At 42.6% G+C, this 27,020-nt stretch overlaps 2 protein-coding genes across 3 annotated transcripts in view; one reads left to right on the top strand and one right to left on the bottom strand.

Moving 5' to 3' along the window:
- Positions 1–5,337: 5,337 nt before the first annotated feature.
- On the bottom strand, positions 5,338–27,018 carry LOC109883476 (carbohydrate sulfotransferase 3). The gene is made up of 4 exons (XM_031821892.1): positions 26,417–27,018; positions 9,533–9,771; positions 9,000–9,173; positions 5,338–8,506 (listed from the first exon to the last, which is right to left on the bottom strand). Exons 2-4 carry the CDS (start codon positions 9,610–9,612, stop codon positions 7,429–7,431), a joined length of 1,332 nt encoding a protein of 443 aa, XP_031677752.1. The 5' UTR covers positions 9,613–9,771; positions 26,417–27,018; the 3' UTR covers positions 5,338–7,428.
- The window catches only part of LOC109883477 (growth hormone-inducible transmembrane protein), a 40,080-nt gene continuing 38,779 nt past the window's right edge, over positions 25,720–27,020 (top strand). The window contains exon 1 of one of the 2 annotated variants that reach the window (XM_031821894.1): positions 25,720–26,086. In XM_031821894.1, coding sequence (XP_031677754.1) covers positions 26,081–26,086 — 6 coding nt within the window. In that variant the 5' untranslated portion in view covers positions 25,720–26,080. The remainder of the gene's footprint in view (positions 26,087–27,020) is intronic. The other variant, XM_031821896.1, reaches the window with a different exon arrangement.

The raw sequence follows: 27,020 nt of genomic DNA, 5'->3' as shown, positions 1-27,020 counted from the left end.
ATAACAGGAAGGAGATATAACCATATAACAGGAGGAGATATAACCATATAACAGGGAGGAGATATAACCATATAACAGGGAGGAGATCATAACCATATAACAGGGAGGAGGAGATATAACCATATAACAGGGCAGGAGATATAACCATATAACAGGGAGGAGGAGATATAACCATATAACAGGGAGGAGGAGATATAACCATATACAGGGAGGAGGAGATATAACCATATAACAGGGAGGAGGAGATATAACCATATAACAGGAAGGAGATATAACCATATAACAGGGAGGAGGAGATATAACCATATAACAGGAAGGAGATATAACCATATAACAGGGAGGAGGAGATATAACCATATAACAGGGAGGAGATATAACCATATAACAGGGAGGAGGAGATATAACCATATAACAGGGAGTAGGAGATATAACCATATAACAAGGAGGAGATATAACCATATAACAGGGAGGAGGAGATATAACCATATAACAGGGAGGAGGAGATATAACCATATAACAGGGAGGAGGAGATATAACCATATAACAGGGAGGAGGAGAAATAACCATATAACAGGGAGGAGGAGATATAACCATATAACAGGGAGGAGGAGATATAACCATATAACAGGGAGGAGGAGATATAACCATATAACAGGGAGGAGGAGATATAACCATATAACAGGGAGGAAATATAACCATATAACAGGGAGGAGGAGATATACCATATAACAGGAAGGAAGATATAACCATATAACAGGGAGGAGAATATAACCATATAACAGGGAGGAGGAGATATAACCATATAACAGGGAGGAGATATAACCATATAACAGGGAGGAGGAGATATAACCATATAACAGGGAGGAGATATAACCATATAAAGGGAGAGGAGATATAACCATATAACAGGAAGGAGATATAACCATATAACAGGGAGGAGATATAACCATATAACAGGAGGAGGAGATATAACCATATAACAGGGAGGAGATATAACCATATAACAGGGAGGAGATAACATATAAACAGGGAGGGATATAACCATATAACAGGGAGGAGATATAACCATATAACAGGAAGGAGATATAACCATATAACAGGGAGGAGATATAACCATATAACAGGGAGGAGATATAACCATATACAGGGAGGAGATATAACCATATAACAGGAAGCAGATCTAACCATATAACAGGAAGGAGATATAACCATATAACAGGGAGGAGATATAACCATATAACAGGGAGGAGATATAACCATATAACAGGAAGGAGATATAACCATATAACAGGAAGGAGATTAACCATATAACAGGGAGGAGGAGATATAAACCATATAACAGGGAGGAGGAGATATAACCATATAACAGGAAGGAGATATAACCATATAACAGGGAGGAGGAGATATAACCATATAACAGGGAGGAGATATAACCATATAACAGGGAGGAGATATAACCATATAACAGGAAGGAGATATAACCATATAACAGGGAGGAGATATAACCATATAACAGGGAGGAGATATAACCATATAACAGGAAGGAGATATAACCATATAACAGGAAGGAGATATAACCATATAACAGGGAGGAGGAGATATAACCATATAACAGGAAGGAGATATAACCATATAACAGGGAGGAGGAGATATAACCATATAACAGGGAGGAGATATAACCATATAACAGGGAGGAGATATAACCATATAACAGGAAGGAGATATAACCATATAACAGGAAGGAGATATAACCATATAACAGGAAGGAGATATAACCATATAACAGGGAGGAGGAGATATAACCATATAACAGGGAGGAGATATAACCATATAACAGGAAGGAGATATAACCATATAACAGGGAGGAGATATAACCATATAACAGGGAGGAGATATAACCATATAACAGGGAGGAGGAGATATAACCATATAACAGGAAGGAGATATAACCATATAACAGGAAGGAGGAGATATAACCATATAACAGGGAGGAGGAGATATAACCATATAACAGGAAGGAGATATAACCATATAACAGGGAGGAGGAGATATAACCATATAACAGGGAGGAGGAGATATAACCATATAACAGGAAGGAGATATAACCATATAACAGGGAGGAGATATAACCATATAACAGGAAGGAGATATAACCATATAACAGGGAGGAGATATAACCATATAACAGGAAGGAGATATAACCATATAACAGGGAGGAGATATAACCATATAACAGGAAGGAGATATAACCATATAACAGGGAGGAGATATAACCATATAACAGGGAGGAGATATAACCATATAACAGGGAGGAGGAGATATAACCATATAACAGGAAGGAGATATAACCATATAACAGGAAGGAGATATAACCATATAACAGGAAGGAGATATAACCATATAACAGGGAGGAGATATAACCATATAACAGGAAGGAGATATAACCATATAACAGGAGGAGATATAACCATATAACAGGAAGGAGATATAACCATATAACAGGGAGGAGATATAACCATATAACAGGAAGGAGATATAACCATATAACAGGAAGGAGATATAACCATATAACAGGAAGGAGATATAACCATATAACAGGGAGGAGATATAACCATATAACAGGAAGGAGATATAACCATATAACAGGGAGGAGGAGATATAACCATATAACAGGAAGGAGATATAACCATATAACAGGGAGGAGATATAACCATATAACAGGAAGGAGATATAACCATATAACAGGAAGGAGATATAACCATATAACAGGGAGGAGATATAACCATATAACAGGAAGGAGATATAACCATATAACAGGAAGGAGATATAACCATATAACAGGAAGGAGATATAACCATATAACAGGGAGAGATATAACCATATAACAGGGAGGAGGAGGAGATATAACCATATAACAGGGAGGAGGAGATATAACCATATAACAGGAAGGAGATATAACCATATAACAGGAAGGAGATATAACCATATAACAGGAAGGAGATATAACCATATAACAGGAAGGAGATATAACCATATAACAGGGAGGAGGAGATATAACCATATAACAGGAAGGAGATATAACCATATAACAGGGAGGAGATATAACCATATAACAGGAAGGAGATATAACCATATAACAGGAAGGAGATATAACCATATAACAGGGAGGAGATATAACCATATAACAGGAAGGAGATATAACCATATAACAGGAAGGAGATATAACCATATAACAGGGAGGAGATATAACCATATAACAGGAAGGAGATATAACCATATAACAGGAAGGAGATATAACCATATAACAGGGAGGAGGAGATATAACCATATAACAGGGAGGAGATATAACCATATAACAGGAAGGAGATATAACCATATAACAGGAAGGAGATATAACCATATAACAGGAAGGAGATATAACCATATAACAGGAAGGAGATATAACCATATAACAGGAAGGAGATATAACCATATAACAGGAAGGAGATATAACCATATAACAGGAAGCAGATATAACCATATAACAGGGAGGAGATATAACCATATAACAGGAAGGAGATATAACCATATATCTCCTCGAACCAGATTTATAAAACAGATAACAATACACTTTATGGAGCAGCGGGGACTGTGCAGCAACACAAACATAGACACAGACACATGCAAACACACACACAATAACATATGCACTCTACACACACACACATACACATGGATTTTGTATTGTAGATATGTGGTAGTGGTGGAGTAGGTGACTGAGAGCACACAGTGTGTTGTGAAATCTGTGAATGCATTGTAATGTTTTTAAAATTGTATAAACTGCCTTAATTTTGCCAGACCCAAGGAAGAGTAGCTGCTGCCTTGGTAGCAGCTAATGGGGATCCATAATAAATACGAATAACAACCCTGTTCCTGGAGTGCTACCGATCTGTAGGTGTTTGCTCCAACCCTGTTCCTGGAGCGCTACCGATCTGTAGGTATTTGCTCCAACCCTGTTCCTGGAGAGCTACCGATCTGTAGGTGTTTGCTCCAAACCTGTTCCTGGAGAGCTACCGATCTGTAGGTGTTTGCTCCAACTAACCTGATTCTGCTTATTAACCAGCTAATTATTAGAATCAGATGTGCTACATTAGGGTTGGAGTGAAAACCTACAGGACGGTAGCTCTCCAGGAACAGGGTTGGAGTGAAAACCTACAGGACGGTAGCTCTCCAGGAACAGGGTTGGAGTGAAAACCTACAGGACGGTAGCTCTCCAGGAACAGGGTTGGAGGGCAAACCTACAGGATGGTAGCTCTCCAGGAACAGGGTTGGAGAGAAAACCTACAGGACGGTAGCTCTCCAGGAACAGGGTTGGAGTGAAAACCTACAGGACGGTAGCTCTCCAGGAACAGGGTTGGAGTGAAAACCTACAGGACGGTAGCTCTCCAGGAACAGGGTTGGAGTGAAAACCTACAGGACGGTAGCTCCCGGGAACAGGGTTGGAGTGAAAACCTACAGGACAGTAGCTCTCCAGGAACAGGGTTGGAGAGTCCTGCTCTGGACAGAAACAGGGTTGGAGAGTCCTGCTCTGGCGAGGAACAGGGTTGGAGTGAAAACCTACAGGACGGTAGCTCTCCAGGAACAGGGTTGGAGAGTCCTGCTCTGGCCAGAAACAGGGTTGGAGAGTCCTGCTCTGGCCAGAAACAGGGTTGGAGAGTCCTGCTCTGGCCAGGAACAGGGTTGGAGAGTCCTGCTCTGGCCAGGAACAGGGTTGGAGAGTCCTGCTCTGGCCAGGAACAGGGTTGGAGAGTCCTGCTCTGGCCAGGAACAGGGTTGGAGAGTCCTGCTCTGGCCATGAACAGGGTTGGAGAGTCCTGCTCTGGTCAGGAACAGGGTTGGAGAGTCCTGCTCTGGTCAGGAACAGGGTTGGAGAGTCCTGCTCTGGCAATGAACAGGGTTGGAGAGTCCTGCTCTGGTCAGGAACAGGGTTGGAGAGTCCTGCTCTGGTCAGGAACAGGGTTGGAGAGTCCTGCTCTGGTCAGGAACAGGGTTGGAGAGTCCTGCTCTGGTCAGGAACAGGGTTGGAGAGTCCTGCTCTGGCGATGAACAGGGTTGGAGAGTCCTGCTCTGGTCAGGAACAGGGTTGGAGAGTCCTGCTCTGGCGATGAACAGGGTTGGAGAGTCCTGCACTGGGCTTAATGAATGTCTCCAATGTTCGTGGCTAGTATGCGTCAAATCGGTTTGAGATTTCTCCATATGAATAAGCAATGCTACCCTACACATAGAACATATATTTGAGGAAATGTCACCTAACAGTTTAAAATACATCTGACAGCAAAACAAGGAAACAACAAAGTAGACTTGTTCAGTGTTCAATTTACTTGTACAGTAAAAGGCCAAACAACCACATACAACAATAGTGAATTCCACTGAAATGAAAAGTAAACTTAACACCAGAATGAGAAAGGGCATAGGCATACATATAGACAAAAACCATAACGCCTCCCAAAGGGCAACCTATTCCCTACATAGTGCACTACCTATGACCAGATCCCAATGGGGCAGTGGTCAAAAATAGTGCACCATATACGGAATAGGGTGCCATTTGGAACGTACACCCAGTCTTTTAGTCCCCGGGTCCTCTTCTCGTCCATCATCACCAGCCAGGAGACTTGTGTCAAAGGACAGAAAGCTGCTGATAAACCTCACACAATTCTGCAAACCAGCTGCAGGAGGAATGTATGTGTCTATTCCCTATGGTGCATTATGGGGAACAGGGTGCCTTTTGGGACACACAATGTCTGTACATACAGGACCACCGAAGACATCTGTTTTTACAGAATGAGTCGCTACGCTCACCGTCGACTTCCACGACGCGAAACACTAACAGCCAATTAAAACTAAAACAGCAACATGCATGTACAGATACTCACCTAGCCGATGTGTTCACGAAGCAGACCTGGGTTCAAATAGTATTCGAAATAATTTCAAATACTTTAGCTGGTGTTATTAACCAATAGAATAATCTAAAAAACAGCAAATCCCACCCATATGGCACTCCTGGCAGGCTAAAGCAAATGCTAAAACCGTATGAAAGATTTTGAATACTATTTGAACCCAGGTCTGGAAGTAAGGGGTCCCATCAGTTAGCGGGGAGAAAACTATCCATCTATGTAGCATGTGCAAAAGCCATGGCCATAATCTCTCAATCTCAATACAAATAACATAATATATTAAATTAACATGAAAGAACATCCCTTCTTTATAGGTAAATGCTATAGAACATACAAGACCAAAGACATTGGAATGTCCTGCCACTGTCTTGCTTTCCACACACACAGAGCAAAGCCATTCATTTAACTCCCTTCTCTACAGCTCAGTTAAAAACCAGCTAATGTTATTAACCCGTGGCTTGACAGAAAAAAAAATACACTTCAACAGGGAAACTGTTGAAGGACTCAAGCTTGGCCACCCTAAAACCAGATTTAAAAAGCTTGAATTACCTGGGGTGAAAAGGTGGTAAAGGTGCATAACAAACAACTTTTCATATAACAAGTGTTTTCTACCATGTAGTACTCATATAACAAGGGATTTTCTACCATGTAGTACTCATGTAACAAGGGATTTCTACCATGTAGTACTCATGTACCAAGGGGTTTTCTACCATGTAGTACTCATATAACAAGGGTTTTCTACCATGTAGCACTCATGTAACAAGGGATTTCTACCATGTAGTACTCATGTAACAAGGGATTTCTACCATGTGGTACTCATGTACCAAGGGGTTTTCTACCATGTAGTACTCATGTAACAAGGGATTTCTACCATGTAGTACTCATGTAACAAGGGATTTCTACCATGGTGTTCTACCATGTAGTACTCATGTAACAAGGGATTTCTACCATGGTGTTCTACCATGTAGTACTCATGTAACAAGGGATTTCTACCATGTAGTACTTATATAACAAGTGTTTTCTACCATGTAGTACTCATATAACAAGGGATTTTCTACCATGTAGTACTCATGTACCAAGGGGTTTTCTACCATGTAGTACTCATGTAACAAGGGATTTCTACCATGGTGTTCTACCATGTAGTACTCATGTAACAAGGGATTTCTACCATGTAGTACTTATATAACAAGTGTTTTCTACCATGTAGTACTCATGTACCAAGGGTTTTCTTTTGTTAAATGTCCCTGTAAAAAGTTAAAAGGTAGTACTTGTTTTTGTATTCGTTCCTTTTCATTACACACAAAAATGTGTATTTCCTTCTACACCCTGGAGTGTAACATGTTATAATTTAATATGTATCTATAAAGTGTCTTATACATTACTCTGTTGTATACTAGTACAGTCCCCAATAAATATCCTCACAAATATCATTTCATAATCTTATCTGTTGGTCCACTTTGTCTGATGAGCAGAGTTCAGAGTTACCGTAAAATGTCTATGAAAAGTTTTGTATGAAAATCTTTTCTTCGATCAAACTGATAGACTTGTCCGTCAGCATCGCCTCGCTGTTCACAAACTTGTACCCAAACAGTTTCATCGTGGGTCCACAAACCCTCTGCACCACCTGGGCTAGTTTGTACGGTATGCTGAACCTCCATTTCTCCACTTGCTCGGAGGAGTTCTTCTGTGTTGAATACACTCCACTAGCTTCATTGGAAGCCTGGGTGTTCTTTAACACCCAGTCTTTTACCTGAGGAGTGAACGGGATCCCGGTGAACTTGTACATCTCCGCTGCCTTCCTCATAGGGAATCTAGCGATATCCTCGTACCGTACTAGCATGTACCTCCGCCTCAGCCAAGACGGCTGCCTCAGGCCGACCTCCGCAGACATCCTGATGTTGTCGCAGTTGCCTTTCAGCTTCCTCACCTCGTCGTCGTCAATGGGCACATCTCCGTCCACCGCCCACTTCTTCCAGTTGTTGTACTTGGCGGAGAAGGCCACCATGCGGGAGGCCAGAACCGCCCTGGGGTCCCTCACCAGCTGGATGAACTTGATATCCAGACGAGGATCCTCGGCGAGGGGTCTCAGGGTCTCCAGCTGGCGCACCCGGACGGATTTAATGGTCCTGTGCTCCTTCTGCTGGCATGACTCGGACGCCGTGGTCAGGTTGAGGGGACCACACTTCCTGGTCCGGCAATGGTAGCGTTCAAAGACTTTCTTAACGAACGGGCTACAGACGGACTCCTCACAGAGAGAGCTGCTAGATTCTCTCCTGAACAGGGCTGAGGTGACGTGGTCTACAGGAAGTGGGTCAATAAAGCTCTCCAGAGGGGTGAAGTCACACAGGAAGAGCCCCTGGAGGACTTCCCGGTAGGCCCGGGCGGCGGCTGTGGCATTGGTCCCGCCGCCCTCTAATGTCAGCGACCTCTCCACGTGCCACAGCGGCTCGAACAGGTAGAACATGTTGTCTCCCTGCTGGTTGAAGAACTCGCCCACGAAGGAGGAGCCTGTCCGCGTGGTGGCCAATAGGAGGATGTGCTTTCTGTTTCCAGCTGACCCTATGACCTCTGACCTACAATACAGTACAAAATACAAAACGTTATTGTCCAATGTCAATCGAATCGGATATAAAAAATAAAAAAACATGATTCCCAACCACTTGGACAGCACACATACAAATACTGATCAGGAGTGGGGACACCACTATGCTAGCTTCAGGAATGTCTTTACTGAGATCAAACATGATATGTTAGGTACTGTAGTGTCAATCAATCACATATATTTTATAAATGCCTTTTTTATATCAGCGGTTGTCACTAAGTGATTTACAGATACCCAGCCTAAAACCCCAGAGAAGAAGCAATGCAGAGGCAGAAGCACAGTGTGTAGGAACAACTCCCTGGAAGGCAGGAACCTAGAAAGAAATCTAGAGAGGACAGGCTCTGAGGGGTGGCCAGTCCTCTCCTGGCTGTACAGGGTGTAGATTTAGGAGTACATGTAGCCATTAAGACCAGACTGCTTGTCTTACTGTATGATAAATAGTATATCATGCTACACACACAGACCTCTGCTCGGTGTAGTTCTCCAGGCGTCTCTTCATGAGGGTGAAGACAGGGTCCAGCTTGCTCAGGGTAGAGAAGGAGGAGCCATTCAACTTCAGGAGACCCAGGGCTGACGCAGAGTTACTGGGCTGAAGGGGTGTCTGGGGGGTCTGCTTTGGGGTGAGCTTGTCTGAAACCCTACAAGACAGGGTTGGTAGTGTTACATGAGTGTTAAACAACATGTTTTATAGTTTTACAAGACCATCTTATCCACAGACAGTGAAATCAATTAAAGTAAGTAAACAATCTATGCAATTGAAACATGACTACTTCATCCAATCAGACGACTTGGAAAACACAGCATGACACTTGAGGCCGAGTAGCTGAAACGAATGTCTCAAACACACTGCTATGAATAAAGGTGAGCCTGTTCCAATCTGAGGGAGAACAGACAGGCCTAACGCATACACACACACACACACACACACACACACACTCACCACACACACACACACTCTCTCTCTCTGTGTTGATCATGGAGATGGGCTCAGGTTTACCGTGAGATAATGTTGTTTTCCTTCTCAATGATGACCAGTGCCACAATGAAGACAAGGGAGATTGTGTATTTCATCCTCATCCTGTGATGAAGCAGTGTCGGGATCTGCTGCTGTCACGGAATGTCTTCTTTAATAGCTTCTGCCAATCTCCTTCTCTTCTCCAGACTCCCGCTGCCTATTCAAACAGTCCTCCGGTTGATCGTTGTTGTATTTTACATCGTATACACGGCTGCATCGTTCTGCAAAATGAAATGAACACGCTACAGTACTGTAAACAAGAACACAAACCTTAAAGGACTTCAACTGTTATAGTATAGAGGACTTCAACTGTTACAGTAGAGAGGACTTCAACTGTTATAGTATAGACGACTTCAACTGTTACAGTATAGAGGACTTCAACTGTTACAGTAGAGAGGACTTCAACTGTTATAGTATAGAGGACTTCAACTGTTATAGTAGAGAGGACTTCAACTGTTATAGTAGAGAGGACTTCAACTGTTATAGTATAGAGGACTTCAACTGTTACAGTAGAGACGACTTCAACTGTTATAGTATAGCGGACTTCAACTGTTATAGTAGAGAGGACTTCAACTGTTATAGTAGAGAGGACTTCAACTGTTACAGTATAGAAGACTTCAACTGTTACAGTAGAGAGGACTTCAACTGTTACAGTAGAGAGGACTTCAACTGTTATAGTAGAGAGGACTTCAACTGTTATAGTAGAGAAGACTTCAACTGTTATAGTAGAGAGGACTTCAACTGTTATAGTAGAGAAGACTTCAACTGTTATAGTAGAGAAGACTTCAACTGTTATAGTAGAGATGACTTCAACTGTTATAGTAGAGAAGACTTCAACTGTTATAGTAGAGAGGACTTCAACTGTTATAGTAGAGAGGACTTAAATTGTTATAGTAGAGAGGACTTAAATTGTTATAGTAGAGAGGACTTAAATTGTTATAGTAGAGAGGACTTCAACTGTTATAGTAGAGAGGACTTCAACTGTTATAGTAGAGAGGACTTCAACTGTTATAGTAGAGAGGACTTCAACTGTTATAGTAGAGAGGACTTCAACTGTTATAGTAGAGAGGACTTCAACTGTTATAGTAGAGAGGACTTCAACTGTTATAGTAGAGAGGACTTCAACTGTTATAGTAGAGAAGACTTCAACTGTTACAGTAGAGATGACTTCAACTGTTATAGTAGAGAGGACTTCAACTGTTATAGTAGAGAGGACTTCAACTGTTACAGTAGAGAGGACTTCAACTGTTACAGTAGAGAGGACTTCAACTGTTATAGTAGAGAAGACTTCAACTGTTACAGTAGAGATGACTTCAACTGTTATAGTAGAGAGGACTTCAACTGTTATAGTAGAGAGGACTTCAACTGTTACAGTAGAGAGGACTTCAACTGTTATAGTAGAGAGGACTTCAACTGGTATAGTAGAGAGGACTTCAACTGTTATAGTAGAGAGGACTTCAACTGTTACAGTAGAGAGGACTTCAACTGTTATAGTATAGAGGACTTCAACTGTTACAGTAGAGAGGACTTCAACTGTTACAGTAGAGAGGACTTCAACTGTTATAGTAGAGAGGACTTCAACTGTTACAGTAGAGAGGACTTCAACTGTTACAGTAGAGAGGACTTCAACTGTTACAGTAGAGAGGACTTCAACTGTTATAGTAGAGAGGACTTCAACTGTTATAGTAGAGAGGACTTCAACTGTTATAGTAGAGAGGACTTCAACTGTTATAGTAGAGAGGACTTCAACTGTTACAGTAGAGAGGACTTCAACTGTTATAGTAGAGAGGACTTCAACTGTTATAGTATAGAGGACTTCAACTGTTATAGTAGAGAGGACTTCAACTGTTATAGTAGAGAGGACTTCAACTGTTATAGTAGAGAGGACTTCAACTGTTATAGTAGAGAGGACTTCAACTGTTATAGTAGAGAGGACTTCAACTGTTACAGTAGAGAGGACTTCAACTGTTACAGTAGAGAGGACTTCAACTGTTACAGTAGAGAGGACTTCAACTGTTACAGTAGAGAGGACTTCAACTGTTATAGTAGAGAGGACTTCAACTGTTATAGTAGAGATAGCTTACATTTTTATAGTAAAGTTTACATAAATTATTATAGTATAGTTGTGTTAGATTAAATCTTCTGAAAACTAATCTGTTGATAACCAGTCAAATGGAGGAGAAAGTATCCCAGGTTCTACATACAGTATGCTACAGTATAGCTTGATGTAAATGTATCAGTGCCTCGTCGCTTAGTCAGCATGTTGGTGGTTTAAGGTGGGAGTTTAATAGCTGTGTTTATGGGTCATGCTAGCTTCCCGTCAATTGGTGTCGGACCCATTTTCAGGGAGACGATAATATAATTTCATACCACAGTGGTGTAAGAATAGAAAGCGTCAGAGTGGTTTCACCGGGGGAATTTAATCTGCTACATCCCTTGGGTCTGTCTGGGTTTTCTTTAGGGCTACGGGGGGGATTTCAAGAACCCGCCCACAATGCTAGTGTTGAAAGCTGGTGTCCCTCTAGAGATAAAACAATGTTTGCTCGGACTGAGCCTCTCTCTGTCTCAAATCAATTACAATAATATGTAATATTGCATATAGGTCGATCATATTGCATCTACATGGCGATAATAGCATACAAATGTGTTGTAACATGACCCATACACAGAGGAACAAAATATATAGGCTTTGAATGCAACCAATACGGTCAAACATGACATGGCCAAAGGTATGTGGACCCCTGCTCAATGAACATCTCATTCCAAAATCATTGACAAACCATTTCTGTATGGACCTCGCTCTGTGCACAGGGGCATTGTTATACTGAAACAGCCGTTGTTGCTCCTACACATTTCCACTTCACAGTAACAGCGCTTGCAGTTGACAGGGGCAGCTCTAGCAGGGGCAGCTCTAGCAGGGGCAGGTCTAGCAGGGGGCAGCTCTAGCAGGGGCAGCTCTAGCAGGGGCAGGTCTAGCAGGGGGCAGCTCTAGCAGGGGCAGCTCTAGCAGGGGGCAGCTCTAGCAGGGGCAGGTCTAGCAGGGGGCAGCTCTAGCAGGGGCAGCTCTAGCAGGGGGCAGGTCTAGCAGGGGCAGGTCTAGCAGGGGCAGGTCTAGCAGGGGGCAGCTCTAGCAGGGGGCAGGTCTAGCAGGGCAGAAAGTCACCGAGCTCTTCAGGATGGGCCATTCTACGGACAATGTTTGTCTATGGAGATTGCATGGTTGTGTGCTCAAGTTTATACACCTGTCAGCAACAGGTGTGGCTGAAATAACCTAATCCACTGTTGTCCATGTAATGTATGTCACCAAGGTACCCAATCCACCAGCTGCTCCTTTATGTCAGCACTCAATGAGGTATTTTAAGAGAAGACTCAAGAGCACTCAGTGACATGTCCAGCAGGCTACTAGAACAAACCACAGTCTGGTGAAGACGTACTGTAGCCTGGTCTCAGATATGTTGGTGCTGTCTTACCAACTCCTAATGATTTATTCAATGATGGAGATAGGAGTTCACAAGTTAATACAAACAGATCTGGGACCAGGCTATTCATGGGTTGTTGATTTCCTTCACAATATTGTTTTGAACGTTTGTTTAGGACTGAGCGTTCTACTCAATGCATCGTAATAGAGCACCGATGAAGATTTCATCAAAAGTGCCTTACAGTGGCTTGTAAATACCATGGCATTCAAAAGGAGGCAAATAATTAGTGGGGAAACCTTTTGTCATCATTTTGATGTCACCAGATTGACTTTAGATGCAGTATAACGTTAACTAGCTAGCTAAGATTGAGGGGAGGCCACCGGATTTTAGCTAGCTAGTGTCAGCATTGCCAGCTATTCTTTAAGAACTAGCTAATGACAACATTGACATCTGTCTAAAGTAAATTTGACTAGATGATAATGCTAGCAAAGACATTTCCTACTAAATATTTGACTACTTTAGCAATTTCATCGCATTTCCAGGCACTGTAGTGTAAATTTAGCCTCCGTCCAGAATGACTGGGCTTTTATCACCACTTTAAAAGGATCTGCCCCTTTTTTTAAATTTTCGCTTTAAAATGACAGACCCAAATCTAAGTGCCTGTAGTTCAGGACCTGAAGCAAGGATATGCATATTCTGGATACCATTTAAAAGGAAACACTTTGAAGGTTGTGGAAATGTGAACTGAATGTAGGAGAGAATATAACAGATCTGGTAAAAGATAGTACAAAGTAAAAGCCAAACGTTTTTTTGTACCATCGTCTTTGAAATGCAAGAGAAAGGCCATAATGTATTATTCCAGGCTAAGCACAATTTAGATTTTGGCCACTAGATGGCAGCAGTGCATGTGCAAAGTTTTAGACTGATCCAATGAACCATTGTATTTCTGCTCAAAATGTTGTATCAAGACTGCCCAAATGTGCCCAATTGGTTTACTGATAACTTTTCATGTTCATAATTGTGCACTCTCCTCAAACAATAGCATGGTATTATTTCACTGTAACAGCTACTGTAAATTGGACAGTGCAGTTAGATTAACAAGAATTTAAGCTTTCTGCCAATATCAGATATGTCTATGTCCTGGGAAATGTTCTTGTTACTTACAACCTCATGCTAATCACATTAGCGCACATTAGCTCAACCGTCCCGAGGATGGGACACCGACCGATCTGTAGAGATCCTTAAGGCAACACTGTGGCGCCACCGGCAGAGGGCGGTCTTGAGAATGTTCTTGACGGGACCGAGTGACGGAGGTGCTATGAATAGCGAAGAAGGGCTTTCATTATTCCACCAGAGAGCTCCCAGACTGAGCACCTAAACAGTGACCTAACACTGCAGTAAAACAGTTACCTTTGAACAGGGGATATATGGGAAAGAGCACAGAGGCAAAAAGTAAACAGAAATGGAAAGGGGAAAACCTGCTTGTCACGGGGCCATACAGTGTAACCATTATGAGACTGTGAGAGTGTGAGCAAGCAGAATTGCAGCAGGATATAAAACCAGGTATTGGTCCCAAATGAACCCCTATTCTCTTTATAGTGCACTACTTTTGACCACTATTCCCTTTATAGTGCACTACTTTTGACCACTATTCCCTTTATAGTGCACTACTTTTGATCACTATTCCCTTTATAGTGCACTACTTTTGATCACTATTCCCTTTATAGTGCACTACTTTTGACCACTATTCCCTTTATAGTGCACTACTTTTGACCACTATTCTCTTTATAGTGCACTACTTTTGACCACTATTCCCTTTATTGTGCACTACTTTTGACCACTATTCCCTTTATAGTGCACTACTTTTGACCACTATTCTCTTTATAGTGCACTACTTTTGACCACTATTCCCTTTATAGTGCACTACTTTTGACCACTATTCCCTTTATAGTGCACTACTTTTGATCACTATTCCCTTTATAGTGCACTACTTTTGACCACTATTCCCTTTATAGTGCACTACTTTTGATCACTATTCCCTTTATAGTGCACTACTTTTGACCACTATTCTCTTTATAGTGCACTACTTTTGACCACTATTCCCTTTATAGTGCACTATTTTTGACCACTATTCCCTTTATAGTGCATTATTTTTGACCACTATTCCCTTTATAGTGCACTACTTTTAACCACTATTCCCTTTATAGTGCACAATTTTTGACCACTTTTCCCTTTATAGTGCATTATTTTTGACCACTATTCCCTTTATAGTGCACTATTTTTTACCACTATTCCCTTTATAGTGCATTATTTTTGACCAGTATTCCCTTTAAAGTGCACTACTTTTGACCAGGGCCCATTGTAGGGAATAGGGTCCCATTTGGGATGCATCCCTAGCTGTACCTGGCTTGCAGAGTGAGTAGAGTCTATCCATTGAAGACAAAGACGGATGTAATGAGGCCTATTTAGGGATATCCTGCCCATTCTGCTGAAGGATTACTATAATGTTACTGTTGGGATAATGTTAGCTTGGCTTTAATCCCTGACTAATGATCCAAGATGAAACGGGCGATCTGGGTTTTAAACTAAACCAAAGCGGTCAACACACCACTGTTTATTGTTGTTGTAAACAACTGAAGGATGTGGCTGGAGAAATGTAACCACTCTTAAATTAAGTTATATTCTTCAAATATCAATGGCTATTATATCATTCATAAAAATAAATGGATGTACCAATCCCAGATTGCCCCTTTAAACTCACTGCCTGCCATTAGAAAGGGTATCTTACATGCCGAGAGACTGTGGCTATTCACCCACAGTAACAATTACTACATTGATTGAGGTGATGATTGAGGTGAAAATGTACATCATTATTGAACCGGTTTGATATAATGGCCCATTCAATGAACAGAGACAGGTTAACCCGTTGTCTATGTGTCTGCCACCACAACTACCATGGTTTTGTGACAAACCAGCTGTAGGCCGACAGCACTATGGTCTCTTTCTATTCAAATGTCTATCTAATATCGATATCGGGAAAAGTGTATAAACATGAGGCAGAACTTGTAAACCATCTGATTTGAATCGAATAGCTGGCTAAAACTTGTAAACCATCTGATTTGAATCGTATAGCTGGCTAAAACTTGTAAACCATCTGATTTGAATCGTATAGCTGGCTAAAACTTGTAAACCATCTGATTTGAATCGTATAGCTGGCTAAAACTTGTAAACTGTATGTTTCAAAAGGCACATCTGTGTGTGTAAAGGTCAGTTCATTAGGTCCCTCTAATGGTTGCTATAGTAACCCGTGATCATTAATACTGTGTCCTAAATGTCACCCAAATTCGCTACATAGTGTACAACTTCTGACAAGCGCCCCCTAAAGAGGTGCCCTATATGGGGAACAAGGAGCAATTAGGGCCACATAATGTGGAAACGTCAGTTTATGAGGTCCCCCTGGCAGTAGCTACAGTAAAAGGCTGTGATCATTAAGTAGGGGCTTCCGAGTGGCGAAGCGGTCTAAGGCACTGCATATCAGTCCTAGAGGTGTCATTACAGACCCTGGTTTATTTCCAGGCTGTAGCACAACCGGTCGTGATTGGGAGTCCCATAGGGTGGCACACAATTGGCCCAGTGTCGTCCAGGGTTAGGGTTTGGCCGGGGTAGGCTGTCATTGTAAATAAGACCAGTAAAACATGTTTTGATTTGAGCAGCTCTGAGGACAGGACCTTTTACTCCAGACCAGTAAAACATGTTTTGATTTGAGCAGCTCTGAGGACAGGACCTTTTACTCCAGACCAGTAAAACATGTTTTGATTTGAGCAGCTCTGAGGACAGGACCTTTTACTCCAGACCAGTAAAACATGTTTTGATTTGAGCAGCTCTGAGGACAGGACCTTTTACTCCAGACCAGTAAAACATGTTTTGATTTGAGCAGCTCTGAGGACAGGACCTTTTACTCCAGACCAGTAAAACATGTTTTGATTTGAGCAGCTCTGAGGACAGGACCTTTTACTCCAGACCAGTAAAATATGTTTTGATTTGAGCAGCTCTGAGGACAGGACCTTTTACTCCAGACCAGTAAAACATGTTTTGATTTGAGCAGCTCTGAGGACAGGACCTTTTACTCCAGACCAGTAAAACATGTTTTGATTTGAGCAGCTCTGAGGACAGGACCTTTTACTCCAGACCAGTAAAACATGTTTTGATTTGAGCAGCTCTGAGGACAGGACCTTTTACTCCAGGCCAGTAAAACATGTTTTGATTTGAGCAGCTCTGAGGACAGGACCTTTTACTCCAGACCAGTAAAACATGTTTTGATTTGAGCAGCTCTGAGGACAGGACCTTTTACTCCAGACCAGTAAAACATGTTTTGATTTGAGCAGCTCTGAGGACAGGACCTTTTACTCCAGACCAGTAAAATATGTTTTGATTTGAGCAGCTCTGAGGACAGGACCTTTTACTCCAGACCAGTAAAATATGTTTTGATTTGAGCAGGCCTGAGGACAGGACCTTTTACTCCAGACCAGTAAAATATGTTTTGATTTGAGCAGCTCTGAGGACAGGACCTTTTACTCCAGACCAGTAAAATATGTTTTGATTTGAGCAGGCCTGAGGACAGGACCTTTTACTCCAGACCAGTGGTGGAAAAAGTCCCCAATTTAGTCATAAAGTAAAAGTAAAGATACCTTAATAGAAAATGACTTGAGTAAAAGTGAGTCACCGAATAAAATACTACTTCAGTAAAAGTCTAAAAGTATTTGGTTTTAAATATACTTAAGTATCAAAAGTAAATGTCATTGATAAAATATATTTAAGTATCAAAGTAAAAGTATAAATCATTTCTTAATATTAAGCAAACCAGATGGCATCATTTATGTCAAAAAATATATATATATTTAAGGAGAGCCAGGGGCACGCTCCAACACTCAGATATCCTTTACAAATGAAGGGTGTGTTTAGTGAGTCCACCAGATAAGAGGCTGTAGGGATCACCAGGGATGTTCACCAGGGATGTTCACCAGGGATGTTCACCAGGGATGTTCACCAGGGATGTTCACCAGGGATGTTCACCAGGGATGTTCACCAGGGATGTTCACCAGGAATGTTTGTGAATTAGACTATTTGTATTGTCCTGCTAAGCATTCAAAATGTAATGAGTACTTTTGGGTCTCAGGGAAATGTTTGGAGTAAAAAGTACATCATTTTCTTTGTAGAGAAGAGTGTTGAGAAGTAAAAGTTGCCAAAAAAATAAATAGTAAAGTAAAGTACAGATACCCCAAAAACGACTTAAGTAGTACTTTCAAGTATTTTTACTTAAGTACTTTACACCACTGCATCATTATTCTTCCTCTGTCAACCATGGTTACCTGCAAGGAAACACGTGCCATCATCATTGCTTTGCACAAAAAGGGATTCACAGGCAAGGATATTGCTGCCAGTAAGATTGCACCTAAATCAACCATTTATCAGATCTATAAGAACTTCAAGAAGAGCGGTTCAATTGTTGTGAAGAAGGCTTCATGGCACCCAAGAAAGTCCAGCAAGCACCAGGACCATCTCCTAAAGTTGATTCAGCTGCAGGATCGGGGCACCACCAGTACAGAGCATGCTCAGGAATGGCAGCAGGCAGGTGTGAGTGCATCTGCACACACAGTAAGGTAAAGACTTTTGGAGGATGGCCTGGTGCCAAGAAGGGCAGCAAAGAAGCCACTTGTTTCCAGGAAAAAAATCAGGGACAGACTGATATTCTGCAAAAGGTACAGGGATTGGACTGCTGAGGACTGGGGTAAAGTCATTTTCTCGGATGAATCCCCTTTCCGAATTGTTTTGGGCATCCGGATAAAAGCTTGTCCGGAGAAGACAAGGTGAGCGCTACCATCAGTCCTTTGTCATGCCAACAGTAAAGAAACCCGAGACCATTCATGTGTGGGGTTGCTTCTCAGCCAAGGGAGTTGGCTCACTGACAATGTTGCCTAAGAACACAGCCACGAATAAAGAATGGTACCAACACATCCTCCGAGAGCAACTTCTCCCAACTATCCAGAACAATGCCTTTTCCAGCATGATGGAGCACCTTGCCATAAGGCAAAAGTGATAACTAAGTTGCTCGGGTAACAACATTTCGATATTTTGGGTCCATGGCCAGGAAACTCCGCAGACCTTAATCCCATTGTGAACTTGTGGTCAAACCTCAAGAGGCGGGTGTGTAAACAAAACCCCACAAATTCTGATAAACTCCAAGCATTGATTATGCAAGAATGGGCTGCCATCAGTCAGGATGTGGCCCAGAAGTTAATTGACAGCATGCCAGGGCGATTTGCAGAGGTCTTGAAAAATAAGGGTCAACTCTGCAAATATTGACTCTTTGCATCAACTTCATGTAATTGTCAATACAAGCCTTTGACACTTATGAAATGCTTGTAATTATACTTCAGTATTCCATAGTAACATCTGACAAAAATATCTAAAGACACTGAAGCAGCAAACTTTGTGGAAATTAATATTTGTGTCATTCTCAAAACTTTTGGCCACGACTGTATATATAAACTCTATGTAATTTATTAGGTAAATCACCAACATTTCGGTATAACTGTGCCTTCTTCAGGGCCTGGATGGTGACACACTTCTGCTTCAAGCTGCCTGCCTGAATACGGAGACCTTCAGTGGTACCTTCCCTTCGATTACAGCAAGAGTCTCATTATCTCTGTCTCGTAACCATTTAACATGTACTGTATGTAACCACTCAGATTCATACAAACTGCTGCAAACACAACAACCGACTCGTATTCACTTGTCCCTGGCTGCGTTTAGACAGGCAGCCCAATTCTGATATTTTTTTTCCACTAATTGGTATTTTTTCAGATCAGATCAGAGCCTATGTTTGAAAGCAGTGCACTATACAGGCAATAGGAGCCATTTGGGACACAGCCCCAGAGAGACAGCAGCTCCCATTAAAGCTGAGGATGAAGCTCTTGTTGTAACTCCGGACCCAAATACACTGCAGCCTTGGTGTATTTTAGACATTTTCACTCGGACACTATAGTCTTTGACATTAGGTTTGTGCTTTGTCATAATAGACTTCCAGTCATGGTGCCATCGCTAGTTAGCATTAGCTTGAGAAACTACTTCTAACTTCTAACTTCCTTTGTGCCATCGCTAGTTGGCATTGGTTTGCGAAACTACCTCTAACTTATTTTATTCTGGATGCAGAGGCATAAAAATGGTATACATGTATTCATCCAAAATCCCAGTATACCTGAAGTTCCCCCCTTTCTGTCTTCTGAATTCCCATGATGCCTCAGATTTCCTATCTATTTTTTTGGTGCTATGAAGGCTGAGTTCCAACACCCTGTTGCAACCTCTGTCTGCCTCAGGCTGCTACAGTAGCCTGTCCAAAAGACTGCAAATCTTAACTCCCAAAATGATTAGACAAATCCTGTGAAACCCTCTCAAAAAGTGAATGAGTTGGAGGACGTAGAGTAAGTTTTGAATTGGAACTAGACCCAGCACTCACTGTTGACGTGGACTAGTTGGTAATCACAAGTTGGACTTGGAGTGCACTGAGTCTGTGTTTTCTACAGAGAGGAAATCTCCCTCTGACCATCTCCGTCTTACACCGTCTGCCCACATGTCACAGACACAAACGTCTCTCACAGAGTTCAGACTGTAAAAAAAAATTCCGGCCTGAGATCACAGCATTGCGATCTTTTTCAGCTCCCGAGTGGCACAGTGGTCTAAGGCACTGCATCCCAGTGCAAGAGGCATCACTACAGTCCCTGGTTTGAATCCAGGCTGTATCACATCCGGCTGTGATCGGGAGTCCCATAGGACAGCGCACTACTGGCCCAGCGTTGTCCGGGTTTGGCCATCAAATAAGAACTTGTTCTTAACTGACTTGCCTAGTTAAATAAATAAAAATATCAATGGATTTCAAGTCACTAAGCAGGGGCACAGCCATGGGGGGGGGGGGGGGGGGTATAGGCTTGTGGGTGGGTTCTTAACTGACCTGTCTAGTTAAATTTACATTTTAAAACATTTTTTAGGTCACATCTATATTGTAAATGTAAGGTTAGGGTTAGGAAGTAGGGTTAGCAGAGTGGTTAGGGTTAGGAAGTAGGGTTAGCAGAGTGGTTAAGGTTAGGGTTAGGAAGTAGGGTTAGCAGAGTGGTTAGGGTTATGAAGTAGGGTTAGCAGAGTGGTTAGGGTTATGAAGTAGGGTTAGCAGAGTGGTTAGGGTTAGGAAGTAGGGTTAGCAGAGTGGTTAGGGTTAGGAAGTAGGGTTAGCAGAGTGGTTAAGGTTAGGGTTAGGAAGTAGGGTTAGCAGAGTGGTTAGGGTTATGAAGTAGGGTTAGCAGAGTGGTTAGGGTTAGGAAGTAGGGTTAGCAGAGTGGTTAAGGTTAGGGTTAGGAAGTAGGGTTAGCAGAGTGGTTAGGGTTATGAAGTAGGGTTAGCAGAGTGGTTAGGGTTATGAAGTAGGGTTAGCAGAGTGGTTAGGGTTAGGAAGTAGGGTTAGCAGAGTGGTTAAGGTTAGGAAGTAGGGTTAGCAGAGTGGTTAGGGTTATGAAGTAGGGTTAGCAGAGTGGTTAGGGTTATGAAGTAGGGTTAGCAGAGTGGTTAGGGTTAGGAAGTAGGGTTAGCAGAGTGGTTAAGGTTAGGAAGTAGGGTTAGCAGAGTGGTTAGGGTTAGGAAGTAGGGTTAGCAGAGTGGTTAGGGTTATGAAGTAGGGTTAGCAGAGTGGTTAGGGTTAGGAAGTAGGGTTAGCAGAGTGGTTAGGGTTAGGAAGTAGGGTTAGCAGAGTGGTTAGGGTTATGAAGTAGGGTTAGCAGAGTGGTTAGGGTTAGGAAGTAGGGTTAGCAGAGTGGTTAGGGTTATGAAGTAGGGTTAGCAGAGTGGTTAGGGTTATGAAGTAGGGTTAGCAGAGTGGTTAGGGTTAGGAAGTAGGGTTAGCAGAGTGGTTAAGGTTAGGAAGTAGGGTTAGCAGAGTGGTTAGGGTTAGGAAGTAGGGTTAGCAGAGTGGTTAGGGTTATGAAGTAGGGTTAGCAGAGTGGTTAGGGTTAGGAAGTAGGGTTAGCAGAGTGGTTAGGGTTAGGAAGTAGGGTTAGCAGAGTGGTTAGGGTTATGAAGTAGGGTTAGCAGAGTGGTTAGGGTTAGGAAGTAGGGTTAGCAGAGTGGTTAGGGTTAGGAAGTAGGGTTAGCAGAGTGGTTAGGGTTAGGAAGTAGGGTTAGCAGAGTGGTTAAGGTTAGGGTTAGGTTAGGTTTAAAATCAGATTGTATGACTTTGTGGCTGTGTCAGCTAGTGACCACTCTGTAGAGCTGCCTCCAATACATTACTCATCTCAATAAATGCCGACCAGCCCTAGAGTCACCTGCACGTCAGCTGGTCAGAGACTGACAACCCTCCTGGCCTGTTTGGATCCCTGCCATGCCAAGGCCTAAGGTGTAACATGTTACTCATTGAAAAACCATTGTACTCTCCCAAAGGGTTGTTGGTGCGGAAAACCAGTCAGTCGCAATACAGTTTGTCCACACAGAGAGGGCCCAGTGTCCCTCAACTGGTCAGTCACTAAAGATCCCAACCCAGGCCTTTTTTAAATTCACTCCGTGGCTCTATCCCAATTCATCCTTTCTCGATTCCCGGTGTCCTTTCTCCTCAAAACACATTAGAGGATTAGGTCAGAAGAGATGGACCTTGGATCTTTTCCTCCAACGCTGTTTCAGAAGGAAGAGGACGCGAGGAATCGTGGAAAGACTAATCGAGGAGGACATTTGAGTGCATGCATGAGAGGTACTCAGCATTATATAGCCACAGACCACAGCCAATGGGAGACATGCCATCATCATATAGCCACAGACCTCAGCCAATGGGAGACATGCCATCCTCATATAGCTACCGACCACAGCCAATAGGAGACATGCCATCATCATGTAGCCACAGACCACAACCAATGGGAGACATGCCATCATCATATAGCCACAGACCACAGCCAATGGGAGACATGCCATCATCATATAGCCACAGACCACAGCCAATGGGAGACATGCCATCATCATATAGCCACAGACCTCAGCCAATGGGAGACATGCCATCATCATATAGCCACAGACCTCAGCCAATGGGAGACATGCCATCATCATATAGCCACAGACCTCAGCCAATGGGAGACATGCCATCATCATATAGCCACAGACCACAACCAATGGGGGACATGCCATCATCATATAGCCACAGACCACAGCCAATGGGAAACATGCTATCATCATATAGCCACAGACCACAGCCAATGGGAGACATGCCATCATCATATAGCCACAGACCTCAGCCAATGGGAGACATGCCATCATCATATAGCCACAGACCTCAGCCAATGGGAGACATGCCATCATCATATAGCCACAGACCTCAGCCAATGGGAGACATGCTATCATCATATAGCCACAGACCACAGCCAATGGGAGACATGCCATCATCATATAGCCACAGACCTCAGCCAATGGGAGACATGCCATCATCATATAGCCACAGACCTCAGCCAATGGGAGACATGCCATCATCATATAGCCACAGACCTCAGCCAATGGGAGACATGCCATCATCATATAGCCACAGACCTCAGCCAATGGGAGACATGCCATCATCATATAGCCACAGACCTCAGCCAATGGGAGACATGCCATCATCATATAGCCACAGACCTCAGCCAATGGGAGACATGCCATCATCATATAGCCACAGACCTCAGCCAATGGGAGACATGCCATCATCATATAGCCACAGACCTCAGCCAATGGGAGACATGCCATCATCATATAGCCACAGACCTCAGCCAATGGGAGACATGCCATCATCATATAGCCACAGACCTCAGCCAATGGGAGACATGCCATCATCATATAGCCACAGACCTCAGCCAATGGGAGACATGCCATCATCATATAGCCACAGACCTCAGCCAATGGGAGACATGCCATCATCATATAGCCACAGACCTCAGCCAATGGGAGACATGCCATCATCATATAGCCACAGACCTCAGCCAATGGGAGACATGCCATCATCATATATCCACAGACCTCAGCCAATGGGAGACATGCCATCATCATATAGCCACAGACCTCAGCCAATGGGAGACATGCCATCATCATATATCCACAGACCTCAGCCAATGGGAGACATGCCAGGGGAAATGAGAAGGGAAATGCATTGAGAGCTTCCTGATGATTGCTTAACAATTGCCCATAACTGGACGAAGATTGCTTCATTTGTTATTTGTCATACGGGTGGTTTTTGGCATAGTTTAATAACACCACGTGACTGTGTTGGGTCCAACGGTTGTTCTCTAACATGGTGTATTTGTATATTCAGTAAAAACTCTACTCTAAGTCCCATAGCATGAGCTATAGAATGGAATAGCGTAGCCTAGTGGTTAGAGTGTTGGACTAGTAACCGGAAGGTTGCGAGTTCAAACCCCCGAGCTGACAAGGTACAAATCTGTCGTTCTGCCCCAGGCAGTTAACCCATTGTTCCCATTGTTCCCAGAATATGTTCTTAACTGACTTGCCTGGTTAAATAAAGGTAAAATAAATAATAAAAACCTTTATATAACTTGGCAAGTCAGTTAAAAACAAGTTCTTATTTTCAATGACAGCCTACTCCTGGACAAACCCGGAACAATTGTGAGCCGCCCTATGGGACTCCCAATCCTAGCGGGATGTGATACAGCCTGGATTTGAACCAGGGACTGTAGTGACACCTCTTGCACTGAGATGCAGTGCCTTAGACCGCTTGCGCCACTAGGGATCATAGATTACTGTGAAAACCATCAAAAGAACATCTACAAAATAGTATTTTCTTTCAAATGGTTTCATGATTTATAATGTAAGCCAGTACACACCAATTATCTGAGCTTATTATCCCGTAGAAGCGTGGTGTCAGAAAGAACTCATCTTTATAGAGCTGCCATCGAAACATTCACAACCCACCGAGGCGTATGACACATTTGATGATCAGCTCATGAAGGAACCACCATCTCCCCATTTATCAGCATGTTACAAATGCTTTTAATGGATGCCTCCTTCTTAAGGCTCAAATAGGATTTATTTATTTATTTTTTAAATGAAAGGGGACTGAAGATAGAAGAGCCAGCATGACAATCACATTTGTAACCGTTTCTCTGTGTGAAATTTCAATTAATGCAGTCAGCGAAGCTTGGAGAGCATATGGTTTAATTGGCACCTGTTCTGGCGGTGCAAAGCAGTGTATCAAGTGAAATCTTGAATCATTTCAGAATAGAAACTATCAGCTGTTTTATTTTTTTACCCTACCTTGACAAAGTAATTAACAGTTTACCATTGCAGGTACATTAGGCGACCATAGGCACCACAGACATATAGCAACATGACTTCACTTCGGGTGATTTTGCCTTACTCCTATCAACAGACGTTTAGCTTAACATACTGTAATACTGTAATTACACAGGGCTATTTAAAGCATGATAAAGGAACGGTTGTGCCCCGTGCCCCTATGGCAGGTAGCCTCATATTTACAGAGAGCAGTTCAGTGGTACTCTGTAATGGATCTAGCCTGGACTCAGATATGTTTGTGCTGTCTTACCAAACCCTATGGCCAAGAAAGTACAAACAGATCTGGGACCAGGCTAAGATTAAGATCAAGATGACTTTATTGGTCAATTGCACACAAGGTCCAACCGACATGTCACTTCTGCCTTTAACCAACCCCTCCGAAGGAAACACATACATGTACAGGTTTAGGAGCAGAGCTGTCACACTGGGTGTCCGGGGAGCTGTTGTTGAGAGGGGTTAAGTGCCTTGGTCAAGAGCACAACGGCAGGTAATGCCTCTAGGACTTGACACCAGCAACCTTCCAGGCTGCCAGCTCACTTCCAGAAAGATTTGTCCTATCAGACCCGGGATTCAAACCAGCAACCTTGCGGCCACTGGCCCGCCTCTAACCACTCTAGGCTACCTGCCGCACCAGGCTGTATTGGATCTTGACAGGCTGGCACATTGACAGAGGGCAGCGCTGGTATCATATCACTGTGGGTTGTTTGATACCCTAGAAGTCCTCATCCATTGGTGGTGCTTCCAGCTCATGCAGGTATACCCAGACAGATAGTGTTTGGTCTTTAGAAATCAAGCCAAGGGCTATCAGGTAAGATACAACACAAATCCTGTGTAGTCATCCACACTGGATACAGTACATCGTTTATACAGCAGGAAGTCCTTACACGGTAATTAGTTAATAGGCTAGTGATAAAGTAGGAAAACGTCATCAATAAATCATCAATAGACCATGCCATGTTATTTGTTCTCAAATAATAAAAAGTAGCAAACACTTTTTAAAAATAATGAAAACACTAAAGCAACAACTTTTAAAAAATGAAAACATTTATAAAAAGAAATTGGTTTAAAACGGATCATTCCTTACCATTTTAGTTTGACGCTCTCAAGCAACCAGTCGCCTAATCGACAGTTGTGCGCTCGATGGGTTCCCTCATGGTCTAGTCTTCCAAAAGCACGCTGCCTTATTCACGAACAAAAGGCACCTTGTGTGGGAAAAGTTGATAAACTCCTCCATGTCCGTTAGGCTATTTCTAATATCCCCAAGATGATTCCATAGACGAAGGTGGACTACAAAAATACGCGAGCAAACTTTGACATTTTAGAAAGAAAAGTTTAGAAATACAAAAAAAGTATTTTTCTCAAAATGTCCACACGAAAAATAAAGGGGGGAAAATCCGATCAATAATGAGATGAAATAAACTTATGAAGATATATGTAACAAACAAACAAAAACACGCATTAACGGTTGAATTATTATTATTTTACATCTCTAATCCCAACGAAAGGGCAAGAACACACCGTGACCGAGTGTGCCACTCTTCCTCTAGAAATGGACACTGTAGTCACATGTGGAGAGGTTGGCCCCTCACCCATCGCTGTTCTTACATAGCCGAATATAGAGGGCCACTCTTTCTCTGTCTCGCTCGCTTTCTCCTCCCTCCTCTCCATCTTTCCCTCTCTCAATTCAA

This window comes from Oncorhynchus kisutch, unplaced genomic scaffold (genome assembly GCF_002021735.2).
Source record: "Oncorhynchus kisutch isolate 150728-3 unplaced genomic scaffold, Okis_V2 scaffold4028, whole genome shotgun sequence".
Lineage (NCBI taxonomy): Eukaryota > Metazoa > Chordata > Actinopteri > Salmoniformes > Salmonidae > Oncorhynchus > Oncorhynchus kisutch.
Note: the sequence above shows the minus strand (reverse complement) of the source record. Positions and strands in the feature narration are given on the sequence as shown.

Bases quoted from the DNA above. Each gene is read 5' to 3' on its own strand.
- LOC109883476 (XM_031821892.1), bottom strand. From the start codon at position 9,612: ATGAGGATGAAATACACAATCTCCCTTGTCTTCATTGTGGCACTGGTC. The intron at 9,174-9,532 runs GTAAACCTGAGC...CCTGTCTTGTAG, and splicing joins GAAAACAACATTATCTCACG to GGTTTCAGACAAGCTCACCC. The intron at 8,507-8,999 runs GTCTGTGTGTGT...ACTGTATTGTAG, and splicing joins GAGAACTACACCGAGCAGAG to GTCAGAGGTCATAGGGTCAG.